This window comes from Siphateles boraxobius, unplaced genomic scaffold (assembly GCF_051911475.1).
Source record: "Siphateles boraxobius isolate OS27281-9 unplaced genomic scaffold, OSU_SipBor_1 20, whole genome shotgun sequence".
Classification (NCBI taxonomy): domain Eukaryota; kingdom Metazoa; phylum Chordata; class Actinopteri; order Cypriniformes; family Leuciscidae; genus Siphateles; species Siphateles boraxobius.
This window is the reverse complement of record NW_027508811.1, coordinates 19873046-19886199: the sequence shown is the minus strand read 5'-3', so window position 1 is coordinate 19886199 and position 13154 is coordinate 19873046. Positions and strand designations below refer to the sequence as shown.

The 13154-nt window shown below is 38.6% G+C and overlaps 1 protein-coding gene and 1 long non-coding RNA gene across 8 annotated transcripts in view; both read left to right on the top strand.

Annotated features, from left to right (window-relative positions):
* Nucleotides 1-13154, top strand: part of akt3a (v-akt murine thymoma viral oncogene homolog 3a) — a 98184-nt gene that overhangs the window by 8685 nt on the left and 76345 nt on the right. For all 7 annotated transcript variants that reach the window (XM_077237311.1, XM_077237310.1, XM_077237312.1 and 4 more), the window contains one exon: nt 557-927. In XM_077237311.1, the coding sequence (XP_077093426.1) occupies nt 882-927 (46 nt within the window). In that variant the 5' untranslated portion in view covers nt 557-881. The remainder of the gene's footprint in view (nt 1-556; nt 928-13154) is intronic.
* On the top strand, nt 6683-7731 carry LOC143744718 (uncharacterized). The gene is made up of 2 exons (XR_013205907.1): nt 6683-6810; nt 7462-7731. It is a non-coding gene; the product is annotated as an uncharacterized LOC143744718 (long non-coding RNA).

Below are 13154 nucleotides of genomic sequence, written 5' to 3'. Positions count from 1 at the left end.
TCTCTAACCTATAACGGTGAAATCATGAAAAGCCAGAAAATTTCGAAAGTTTCTTTCTTTGTTTGCTTATCCCATATTGTTTCAACCTTGCATTGTTTTCTTTATTTCATGGAAGAGATGTTAGGCGAAAATAATAGCTAATTTTTTTTTTTGTGGTGAGGCCAGTGAAAATTTTGGCAGGGCAAGTAAAAATATGCACCACTGGCCCGACCGAGCCAGTTAGACAAGTCCTCAGTGTTGAGCCATGTATTTGATATATAATTCACTCCTTGGATGCCACTGCATTTACCATGGGACTTCCTGTTTGCTTATTTATTCTCAGTCATCCTCATCAGACTTTGTTGCAAGTGACTGTGTTGCTGGTAAGTGTTAAACAGTTGTGCATGTCGAGAGTGAGAATGAGAGAGAAAGACAGACAGACAGGGAAATCAGAGAGGCGACAGGGGGCTTGTACGTCTGCTTTTACAATGACTGTCTGTCAGATTGTATAAGAACGAAGAGGGGAGTTAGGAGGAAGAGAAGAGTGAAAAATCCACTTTTTTTATGTTTCTTCCAGGCTGAGTCACTATCGAGGAGTGGGAAGATCTAGAGAGACAGAGGGAGACGCATCGCGGCGAGCTCAAGAGAGAAAAGCAACGGAAGGAGGGGAAAACCGCTACACAACGCCTTTGAGAGCGAAGCGAGAGAGAGGCAGCCAACGAGAACGACGTAAAGAGAGAGACAGAGCGCAGCAGTGAGGGAGGGAGAGAGACGCTGAGGCTGGGAGAACTGACCCCCCTCCCTTCTCCTGTCCTCTCCTCTCCTCTCCTCCTTTCCCCCCCCTCCTCACCCCTTCAGGAACTGGTGTGTAGGAGCGGCGAGTACAGTGTGACTGAGGCAACATGAGCGATGTCACCATCGTTAAGGAAGGCTGGGTCCAGAAGAGAGGTAAGTAGCTTGTCTCTGCCTGCGTCTTGGTCAACTAGCCGGGTCGAGAAAGACCTTGCGTACGCGTGTGCCTCCGTGGACGGCTCCCTCCGTCATGGGCGGGCCACGCCGTGGCTTTAGTCTGTGTCTGTGAAAGCCGGCGTGTGGGTGTGCCTCTTTGCAAGCGTGTTCGTGAGCTGTATTTAGTGCCAGTGTGGCGCTTCAGAGTGCATGCGTGTTTGAGTGTGTCTGCCGGAGGAACAACTGCATTCAGACTGGTATCCATCATTTCTCACTGCACTGCTCTGACGTGTCGGGCTGCTGCTTTTGACGGGTTTTCTACAAATGCTTGCACTCATTCTGATGCATAATGCTCTGTTTTGATTAGATTATGGTTTTTGATCATTTTATTTGATCAATATGACTGGAAAACAAGTTATCTTTTTGTCTTTTTTGGTTAGTATGGACTGCAAGGGCTTTTATGTACAATTAAACACACTCAAAGTTATTATAAGTCAAAGTTATTTGACATCCATGTGGGAAGCCGCTCTAGGTGTCCTTATGGGACGTAGTGACTAGGGTACTTCATCCAGGTTGTCTTGCTTTTCCTTTCTGTATCATTGTCACTTGTTGAGGCATACAAGTGCCTCTATGCTTGTACCTTCCCTATATGTGTATCCATGAGTGTGCATACATAGTAAAGGGGCGTTCATGCTGACAGACACTCGTTTTCAATGAAAGTTGGTGATTTGGCGACACAAGTGATTGTGACTTTTGGCGATCTGATTAATCAGCAAAATCTAACTTCATGCAAATGAGCAGTGATTAGCAATGGGAGAGTACATGCACATGAGTACATTTGTTTACATGCACTTTAAAAGTTTTATTTCAGTCAGACTAAAGTGATAATTTTTCATCATACAATGTCACGTAAATGCTTTACAACTATAAAGTCTAAGCATTCAAGTGGAAAGAAGTTGCGTATGCGCAGATGCATGAGATTGTCATGATAGCAAGCTATATAGACAAACAGGTGAACACTGTAGCTTGACTACGCAAAATCCCTCTTGATTATAACTGCACAAATAAATGCAAAGTTCATGGGACCAACACCTGATATAGCAGTCAAGTAGGAGAGCCTACTAGTACAACAATTTAACCAATGTCATTGTTAAATGCCCTTAACTCTGGATGTTTATGCTACAGTGGATTCCCGCCACCCTGATTAGATGGACGGCCATTGGTCTGACATGCATGAGCTTATTAGGATGTGTTCATGTATAGGCGGACTCAGTTACTTTAGTCACCAGTTTAGTGAATAAGTTATTATTAGGGCTGTGAATAGAGTACATTTTTAGATCGCAATTAATCGCACACTCATTTTATCTTGTTTAACATGTTCATTTTGTTGTCCAGCTAAGTAAGCCATCAGATTGAAAGACTATTCTCACAAAACTGTATTTTCTGCAAGTTTTTTTCAAGGTAAATTTAGCTGTCTTTCCAAAAAAGGACACCAAATAACCCAATGTTATGAGTAGTCCATATAATTGATATACATATATGCACCCATGAAAAAAAAAAAAAAAAAAAAAAACATTACAGAACAAAACTTTTCAGAATTCAGTGTATATTAGTATGTGTACAATGCAACCATGCAAGAGCTTGTTCACATTTTGGACAAGTGAAGTTGTTAAACCCTTAACCAACTGCCTTGACCTGACTGCATGTACCTCTTACAGTGCACGGATCCATTCAGAATGACTAAACACAGCAACATACATACACATGACAAATCAAAACATTATATACACTGAATGTGTGTGGAAACAATGTGAATGTACTGAAATGTGTCTGTGCATAAATACAATGTACGATCAGTGCGTTGAGAGCGCACTTACATGGTCTGTTTGCGCATCAATTATAACGGACTCACACATGCTTACTCAATGACTCCTGTACTGTACGTCACATCATCTTTACCTTATTGCAATCTTCATCCATCAAAACTTCACTAGCGGCCGGTTTGCTTAATCCAGCCGAGAAACATATCTTGCCTATCATCTGGCCATACAGCGCTGAGATGTTGTGACGTTCCGTTCAGTCTGTATTTCACACAGCGGGATGCGTGAGGGCTCGCACTCTTCAGAAGCAATCACAGAATATGACAGCTCGTGTTTTAAAAGATAAACACCGTGGAATGAATAATTCACTGAAAACGCAACATGAGCCTCTATTCCCTCTGCCATCTCTGATGTGTTCAGGCTAGTTGGTTTTCTTTACATTAGCGCTGTTTTGGACTGATTGTTTGAATGAATTTGCTTACTGGATCATTGACTGAAACTTTTCTGGAGTGATGTAACTCAGTAATTTATTTTTGTTAAATTATTTTCAACAAAATCCTCAACCAGTTAAAATAATTGTATGTGTATAAATTATATATATATTTATAAAAATTGCCCCCAAACCAATAGCAAAACATTGATCTGTTCGGATATTATTGAGGACATTTGTAAGATAATAAGTATTTGAAGTGCTCAATAATACTGTGTTAATGTTGCACTGGTTGATATGACTTCAGCTGGTGTGGATTCAGCATCATGCCAAAGCAATGCCACTATACCCCTGTTTACAGTCAGCCATGGATCCTTTATTTATTGTGTACTAAAAGTGTCTAATGACCTGGAGGTTTCTGAGATGTAAATGAGATAGACATTTCTTAAGTCCCCATGAGTACCCATATTTATTTTAAAATATCTATTTTAAAAATACAAAAAATAATATTAAAAATTACAATTAATTTCTATGAGTGTTTAAAAAAAAAGGAAAACGTCATTGTTCATTTAGTATTATGTATTTACTGTTATAATATTTATTAATATTTTGAATTAGCTTTTATTTTTAGATTTTCAGTTTTCATTTCAGTTTTAGTAATATTGTAATGTGCTGTCATTTTTATTAGTTTTCATTTTATAATATTTACCTTTAATTTAAATGTGATTTTAGTACATCAACTTATTTTGTTTCAGTTAGTTGTCAAGGCAACATTTTCTAATTTAAAAAATAAAATAAAAATAAAAATTTATGTAAGAGGAGTTTGTACCATTGCAACATCCTCCAAGTTTCATAGCTTAGAACGTCCTTCTAATTATAAACAAAGCTTTTATTTAAGTTTCAAAAAATCATTGCACCATAGGCCACTGGCATTCAGTCACATAACCTCTGACATTTGCACACTGTTTGTGAGTGACACGTCATGTAACTTCAAAGGCAAATACAATCTATTATAATCAATGACGCTGTCTACACTGGATATAGTATACAGATGCGCGTTCAGTTTCTGACATACTCCACGCAAAACAAGCGGATTATATCGGAGCATTTTGTTTTATAAACAAGGCACAGTATAATGTAGAGTTTGCAAAGACACTTTTGTTGAAAGATGAAGCAGACAACTGTATTGAATGAACCAGCCAGCTGCATTACAAACATGCAAGTAAATTATTTCATAATGCTTTTTCTGTAAATGATGGGTTTATATGGGTAATGGTTTCAAAACACTAATTCATGTGCAATAGCGATTGTTAAAACTGTTATGGCGTTAGCCAATCATAACAGTGGCCATTCACTGACAAGCCTAAAATGAGCTGCCCTTTAAAAATTAATCATTTTTAGACAGGGTCAGAAAAATGAAGGCGGAATATATAAATTTCTACACGTGTGTGTATATATATTTGTTTTTTTTTTGTGTGCAAAAAAACTTTATTAACATTAGAAGTGAACCTCAAGGAATATAGTAAAATAATAAAAAAAATCATGTCATGGCCCCTTTAAGATTTTTAAGATTACATTTCCATTTAATATTTTATCTTTATTATAATTAGTATAAGGGTTTTTAAAAGTTTTTTGTTTTAGGTAACCACACTGAGTAATTCAAAAGGCCATTATCTAGTATTTATTTGGAAATTCATCCCAACAGTTTCTTTTTTTCCCGTTTAAAGGTCAATGGTCAAAAATGAACCAGTCAAAAACTGTGGGAACCCTTTTAATTGATTGTGAGTGGTGTGTTTGTGTAGTCATGTGCTGTAGCCACGTTGAGTCAGATTTGAAATTCCCTCCAGTGTGTGCAGCCTGGGCTGTGCTTGAGGATGGAGAGGTTAGTGTTTATTAGCGATTGTGTGTGAAGTGCATGGGAGAGTTCGGTGTAGCCCTGGGCTGGGAAACTGGCTTCATTCTGTTTGTCTTGGCTGGCGACCAGGATGACCCCAATCACCCTCCTCTTTTCCTCTCCTTTTTCCACTTTGTCTCTGCCACTTTCTGTTTCCATAATAGCTTTTACTGTCTTTCCCCCCCTCTCTGTCTGTGTCCTGTTGTACTTTTACTTTTCCATTTTGCTGCTGTCTCTCTCGGTCTCATCATCTCTCTTTCTCTCTCTCTGTCTCTCTCTCGCTCTCGCTCTCGCTCTCGCTCTCGCTCTCGCTCTCTCTCTCTCTCTCGCTCGCTCTCTCTCTCGCTCGCTCTCTCTCTCGCTCTCTCTCTCGCTCTCTCTCTCGCTCTCTCTCTCGCTCGCTCTCTCTCTCTCTCTCTCTCTCTCTCTCTCTCTCTCTCTCTCTCTCCCTCTCCCTCTCCCTCTCCCTCTCCCTCTCCCTCTCCCTCTCTCTCTCTCTCTCTCTCTCTCTCTCTCTCTCTCTCTCTCTCTCTCTCTCTCTCTCTCTCTCTCTCTCTCTCTTTAGAGAACCTGTGTTGCAGTACAAGTTTTGCCCCCTCTGAGCTGTGACTTCTTAGAAAAAAAGGGCTGTGTGTGAGGCGAGGGTAGCCAAAAGGGTGACATCATATCCTGTTTACTCCACTAATGAATGGATCACAAAGAAAAGGGCCAGCTTCTGACATCGCCCCCCTCTCAAAGCACATTGTCTAAACATTCCCCTCATCACTGACCGCAGCCTGTTTAATGCGCCTGCCAAAGTTTGATTATTCTGAGGTTACTTCAACAAAATCAAGCAAAATTCAACATGCTGGAATGTGATGGAACTAAATAAATAGCATGAAGTTTTATTTCCATGTATTTAGTTTGGTGCAGTTTTGATTTCCAGATCGCTGGTCTGCGGTAAATAAGCACTGATTGCAAGCAGACCTGTTGATAAAAATGCTTTGGATGTCTGCGCAGTGTGTGTGTTTGTTTGTGGTGGAGGTTAGCTGTCAGACTCCATAGCCGAAGAGCAGCGCAGAGGAGTCACATGGTGCGCTGCTCTGTCCCGCAGGACCGCTGGAACACTCTGTTCTGAGGAAAGGATACAGGCACATGAATGAAGCTCGTTCGCTCTCTCCGGCATGCTCACATGACCAGTGATGCACTCATTCATTCACTCTCTCACACAAGCATATGGATTACTTACACAAACACAAAACTCTGACCTTGCTGACTTATTATATTCTTCACTTCCTGCTCCTTTTTTCATACCCAGCAATCTGCTCTCATATGACCACTGCGGCCATTCCTTATTATCTCCTTCCTGTCCCATCTCTCTCTCTCTGAGTATGTAAAGTGCATCTCTCAGTGCACCCCAGATCATCTCAGACTGCAGTGGAGGTACATATCAACTGGTACAGGAGCATCCTCATTCAAGTCAACATGAACAAACAGAGAACCATTACATACAGTATATTCCATATTAAAACATTAGATATAAACATGGCATTTATTCTGGGTTTACTTGTTTCATTACTCAGCATTTTCTATTTTAGCATGTACAGAACATTGTTTCTGGATAATTAACTCTTCACAGCTGGTTAGGACATCATGTAAGCTTCAGTCGTGGTGTTGAGGACACAACCATGTGTATATTAATACATGATCACCCAATTTTAAAAGTAATTGTGCAACTCGACCCTCCCTTTTGAATGGCGGTGTAATCAGCACTTTTGTGTGATTTAGATTAGCCAATCATAATAAAGATAATTGTATATATTGTATACTTACTAGGTATAGTACAGTAGATAAAATGTCCTGTTCAATTCACAGGGTCAGTAATTTGCAAGTAGTTTGGAAAATGGCCATGTAAAACTAAATCATGACTTATGAGATGACAAATGTTGCAGTTGGATTTCAGGGAAAATAAATGTTTTAGATAGTGAGTTTGGTGCTACTTCAGTAAGAAAGATCTAAACAGTCAAAACTGTTTCGGCACATAGGCTTTTCATCAGGGATAAAGTCAGTATGAAATCAAAAACACTTATTGCAATATATGGAAATAATATTTCAATTATTTTTTGTGGAATGTTTCTGTATTTATTAAATGATTTATCTATTAGCTGTTATAATGTTGTTATTATTATTAATATATATTTTTTAAATGTGTGCCCTTGAAATTGTTAATAACAAGCATTAACCCTCCCCTGGCTTAGACGTTTCCGATGTGTAGACAGGTTCAAGGTCTGGACAATATGGTTGTCCAATGTCTAGACGTGTTCCAACCAATCAATCAATTCCTGGTAGAAAAAATCAAGTCTCTGCTTACATTTGTATTTCTCATTCTAGAGTGTGTTACTGTACAATAGGGAAGAAAAGTCGCAATTTTCATTTCATTACCACTTTAAGAAATTTTGAGAGCAAGTTGAAGAGCAACTATTCAAAAAAACAAAACAAAAAACAATCATAAGATTCAGCCAATAAAGTAGATAAGATAATCTATCACCCACCAATTAGGATCCAACCAATTACACAGCACTATAGAGAACAGGTCAGTCAGTGTTACACCCATGAATTAATCTTGCTGGACCCAAAAATAGAACAGAAAATATTTAAATTCAATTCCAAACAATCCAAAACACAATGACATACAAAGATAAAAATTAGGAGATAAACCTTAACAATAAAAAGTTGGTGGTTGGATGTGAGCTTACTCTGTAAATTATTCAGCTTTAAATGGTTATTTACTTGTGTTGTACAGTTTTTTGATGAAATGTGCCTCCCTTCAAGCTTTGTTTTCTAACAAGTGCCAAATGGAGTCTGAGAACTATAAATTATCATGAGCAGCTCCTGTATCATCTTGATGCTTTTTAATTTCACATTAGCTTTACACAGTCATCCGTCTAAAGTCCTCCCACTTCCCTCTTAGCGGTGAGGGGAAAAGGCTCCTCATAACCAAACAGATCTGCCTTCTCCTTTAAAGGAGGTGCACCTGCACAGTCTCAAACATGCACTCTCACACGCTAACATCTCCCTTTTCCACTCTCCTGCCAGTGTGCCTTTCAGCCTAGCGTCAGCACGTATGAAGAAAACACTGCAGCCCCCTCAGTCACGACTCAGTCGCTTTTGTGTGTGGTGGTTTTTCTGGTTATTGTATAATTGTGTGTGTGTGTGTGTGTGTTTGAGAACAGGGACAGGGTGACGTGCTCAGAGAGGGGATGATGACTCTGGGGGTCAGGCGGTGTTGTAGCAGAAGGCTGGGGGTCACAGGCTGACTCACTGCATGCCTTCAACTGACTGACTGACTGCAGAGTTAGTCATCTTTCTGAATCGTGCCGAGACCCAGCCCAGAGAGAGAGAGAGAGAGAGAGAGAGAGAGAACGAGACCTTGAGGTAAGGAAAGGCAGATAGAGGGGAAAAAAAGAAAAGGATGAAGTGGTTTAGGCTGTCAGTGCTTGGTTTTCTTTAAAGAAAGTTTGAGGTTTAAAGAGATGATTCACCCAAAAGTTTTCACTCTGTTCCTTCCATACAATGAAAGTGAATGGTGATCAGGGACCGTTAAACTCAGAAAATGACAATAAAAGTTGTCTTCAGGGCTACATTTCCCAAGTCTTCTGAAGTTTATAACTTTTTATGAGGAAATACAGATTTTTTTTTGTTGAGGAAATACTTTTAGTTTTTTTAGAAATTATCTTTAAAAAAAAAAAAAAAAATTTACCTTTATTTTACCAGGAAGTCTCATTGAGATTAAAATCTCTTTTACAAGAGAGTCCTGTCCAAGGTAGCAGCCATTCAGTAAGACAACATTTTAAAATACAACAAATACAATATATATATATATATATATTTATATATAAATTAGAACATAGTATCCTCTCAACAAAAACAATCACAATCCTTCATTACCACTGCCTTTATGATGCCTTTAAATTCACCAATAGACACCAATTTGTCTAATTTTAGATCTTTTTGCAAATTATTCCATGCCCAGGGTCCATGATAGGAAAATGCAGTTTTCCCCAATTCTGTAAAAACTCTGGAAACTGGTTTTCTGTAAAAACTATTTATAACAAAGCTCTTAAATCTCATTCACTTTCAAATAAAATATTAAGAGTTATGCCATCAGTAACGTTGAACATCATTGATTCTTGTATGTCTTAAATTGTAACAAATTGCAATTGTCAAAATTTGAATTTGCAAATTGAAATAGAGTTTTAATGAGATTTAAGCGCTTCAGCAGAGGGGAAGATCTGCAGTGAGTAAGAATTTCAGTTATCAAAATTTGAATTTGCAAATTGAAATCATGAGATTTAAGAGCTTCAGCAGAGGGGAAGATTTTCAGTGAGTAGTGACTTAAAATTTGTTTTTGTTTTCTGGTATTGTCAGTCTTCAGGAGACATAGAATAAATTAAACCGTATGAACTACTTTTAAGGTGTTTTTGTCATTTTCGGAGCTTGACAGCCCCTTATAGTCATTCACTTTCATTCTATGGAGAAGAGCAGCATAAAGATCCTGCCTTCAGTCTTCCACATCACACTTTGTGCTCCACAAAGGAACAAAAGTCAGGTTTGGAACAACATGAAGGCAGACTTTTTTTTTTAGGTAAACCGTGGCATTAAAGCAGGAACTGAGGGTGCTAGAGGACTCTATTTATGGTCCTGATATGGTGGTTCTTAAGCAAAGAGAGAAGGAGAGGGGAGATAAAATTGCGAACTGTGTTTGGTAACGTTTTTCCAAGCCCTGCGGTGATCTATCTGACTGTATCACATCTCGCATGTTTTAGTGATGAGGCAGCGATGCACGGGGCGTGTGAACGAGAATTTAGGAGTGCCTGCGGAGTATGCGTATGTTTAGGCAGGAGCAATCCGGACCAATCACAGATCAGCCTTTCAGAATTCCAGCAGCACATCTGCATTCCAAGAATGTGCGATGGATGGAGACTGTACTAGACTGTCTCTAACAAACCCTGGGTCCAAGTGTTGTTGTGTCATAATGGAAATTAGCTGGATTGAGATCTAGACCTGGAGCCAGATTTCCTAACAGCTTGCACCAGCGCAAACCTTCTTTTGGCGTAAAAAACTACTGTCAGGATTTACTTAAGACAGGCAGTGAAAAATTTGCACTGAAAAGGCATTGACACAGTTATTTGCACGGCTGACCAAATTGCATATGCATTTGTAGGAGTTTCCCTTTCAGTTTTTAAATGAATCATGCAAGGTGATTTACTAAGGTTTGCGCTCGTCAATTTATCGTTGTTTGCACCATTATTTACCACCTAAAAAAAGTATGTCTTAAACCAGACGCTACCTGGTAGATTGCGTTGCGGCAACACCGGATCCATTAATACTAACACTTTATCTTCGATTCTAAATCTATTATCTTAAAAAAAAAAAATACATGTACTGCATTAGATTAAACTGGGAAGGTACATACTTGCATATTGTTGTCCTATTGTTAGTTTCACTGCTTCTATTGTTCTCATTTGTAAGTCGATTTGGATAAAAGCGTCTGCTAAATGAATACATTTAAATGCTGGTCTTTATTTGAAATGATCCGGATGCGTCTGTGTTCTTTCATTTGCGTGTCGTCAGTAGATCACGCGCAGAACTTTCCACTCCCTTTGGTGCTTTTTTGGAATTAAGCTCTCACGCTAATTTGCCCTGTTTAGTAAATCTGGCCCCTGGTCCGTCTCCATTATGCGCCAGATATTGGAGTGATGTTCCAAATTTCACATTTGTTTGTTCATTATGCAGTGCACAGTTCATTCAATGACTATAAACACTATTCAGATTTTCAGTTAATCCCACTTAGTTATTTATTGCAAGTTTTCATCAAGATCAAACCTGTACATTTATATCTACGCTTTGGATTAAGTACTGATGCTATGCCCATGTCCAAGGTGGGCTCAATTAGCCTGTGACTTCTCCCAGAAAACATGTGGAATGATAAATGATAAAGAGACTCTTACATAGCTTGTTCATGTATTTTGAGTGCAAATCAATGAAGAAAGGAGTGTGTTTGTTCGGGTTTATTATTTGGCACTTAGTTCCTCCCTTGCCGGCTGGCACATCAGGCACCAAGCGATCTCCAACGAACTCAATCGGCAGTGCCGACTTGATAGGCAGACAGCACGTAAATCATCATGAGCGGCGTCAGACTTGCTTCCGTTTCCCCTGGGAAGGCGTCCACGGTATGGTGACCTTCAGTATGGAAGCGGTCCTGTGGTTGGCATAGTATGTGGCCTGTGAACCGGAAGCAGCGTTTGGTGATGTCGGCCAAAGGTCATGAGGCTGTGAACTTCTTCGTTGGAGATTCGGTCATGAATGTACATTTTTAAGATCTGCATCTTTGTTGGAACACGTTCAGCCGTTTAGTGATCGCTGTGGACGACTTCCACGACTTAGTAGCGTAGATTGCCATCAGAGCGAAAATCGAGTTTAGGAGGCATATCTTCGTTTGTAAAGCGATGGTCGCTGACCTTCAGATAGGTGTTAGTTGTCGCATGGTTGCAGAACAAACAAAAATGAGAACTGTTGCCTTAGCAACTAAGTGAAATAAGTTTAAGTTGAATTACTAAAACTGAAATAAATAAATGAAAGCTTTTATATATAATTATATATATAAATAAATTAATTACAGCTTTTATATATATATATATATATATATATATAAAACAAAAGAAAATAACAAGTTTACTAAAGCTTCAATTAAAATGAAATTTAAAATGTAAAAAAAACAAAACACAAAATATACAAAATATTAATTCATGCTATAGTAGTATTTAAATAATACTAAAATAAGACTGATTTATGAGATGCACAACTGCTAAAGGTATTAAAAAATACTTGTTCTCAGAAAATATCTTGAATGAAGTTTATTGTACAGTAATACCTTTTTAATCATTTGCAAATAGTTTTTTCCCGCTGTTTTAACTAAGCATAAATATACAAAAAGCAAGTTAAAACCATCTATATCCACTTTTAAGGATGTTTAGGTATTTTTAATGGAAAACAAGACAAATTCAGATAAAAAAAAGATCTTTTGCAGAGCATCATTTCCTGTCATCTCTGTACTCTCTTCTCAAAAGTGACAGAAGAAACTTTAAATAACAAGACGAAGAATCTTTGAAGTAAGACGAGCAGATGCATGACTGTCAAATAAACATTGATTGTTGGATGCATTGGCATCCATCTCAAGTTTGATGTTTGTAGGATCAGTAAATGTGTATTTGTGTGCTCACGTAAGTGGGTGTTAGTCTTAAATTTCCTCTGTCCACTTGTGTGGGGCTTTCTCCTGTGCTGTTAATCGGAGGGTTGTGTTTCTCATAACTCTGTAATGAGTCCAAGCCCATTAGGACAATTGGGAAAGCATGACAGAACTGCTCATTGGTGATGCCAGTAGCATACACTCACACACATCCCTCTGACTGCAAGTGATCATCTTACCCCTTTCAACGGATCCCCAGCCAGACAGCCAGTCACCTCAGTGTTGACGCTCTGGAGCATCTTCCTAGCTTCCCTTTTCTTTATTTAGTGTTGGATCAATCTTTTATGTGAAATTGCACCACGAGTCAGACTGAGGAGGCTTTTTGAGGGTAGACCAGATCATATTTGGGATTAAGATTTGACTCAAGGTTTCCTCAAGCGCATCAACATGAATTGTGAACTTAACTATTAAGGTCCTTAAACCTCTTCTGCATTCATTACAAATTGCGTTCTGTTATGACAGGCAATAATCTGGACTTATATGTAAATATGTATGATATGTAAAAACAAAAATCGTGTTGAAAATAATGCATTTATAGTGGAGGTCTATGTGGCAAGAAATCTGTCTGGTTCTGCTTTGTATTAAATTGATTTATATTAAATCTTTCATACCAAAATGTATGCTATGTACTTTGAACAGTAAAATGTAAAGTCTTGTGGCCATTCACAGTGCGTCTAGTTTGTATTTTAAAATTGTCCCCATTACTGCCTTGCTGGTATCGATGCTGTTAGACATAACAACACATATATAGTTTGTAGAAGTAGTTGACACCTGTAGTTTTTTTAAAATACATAG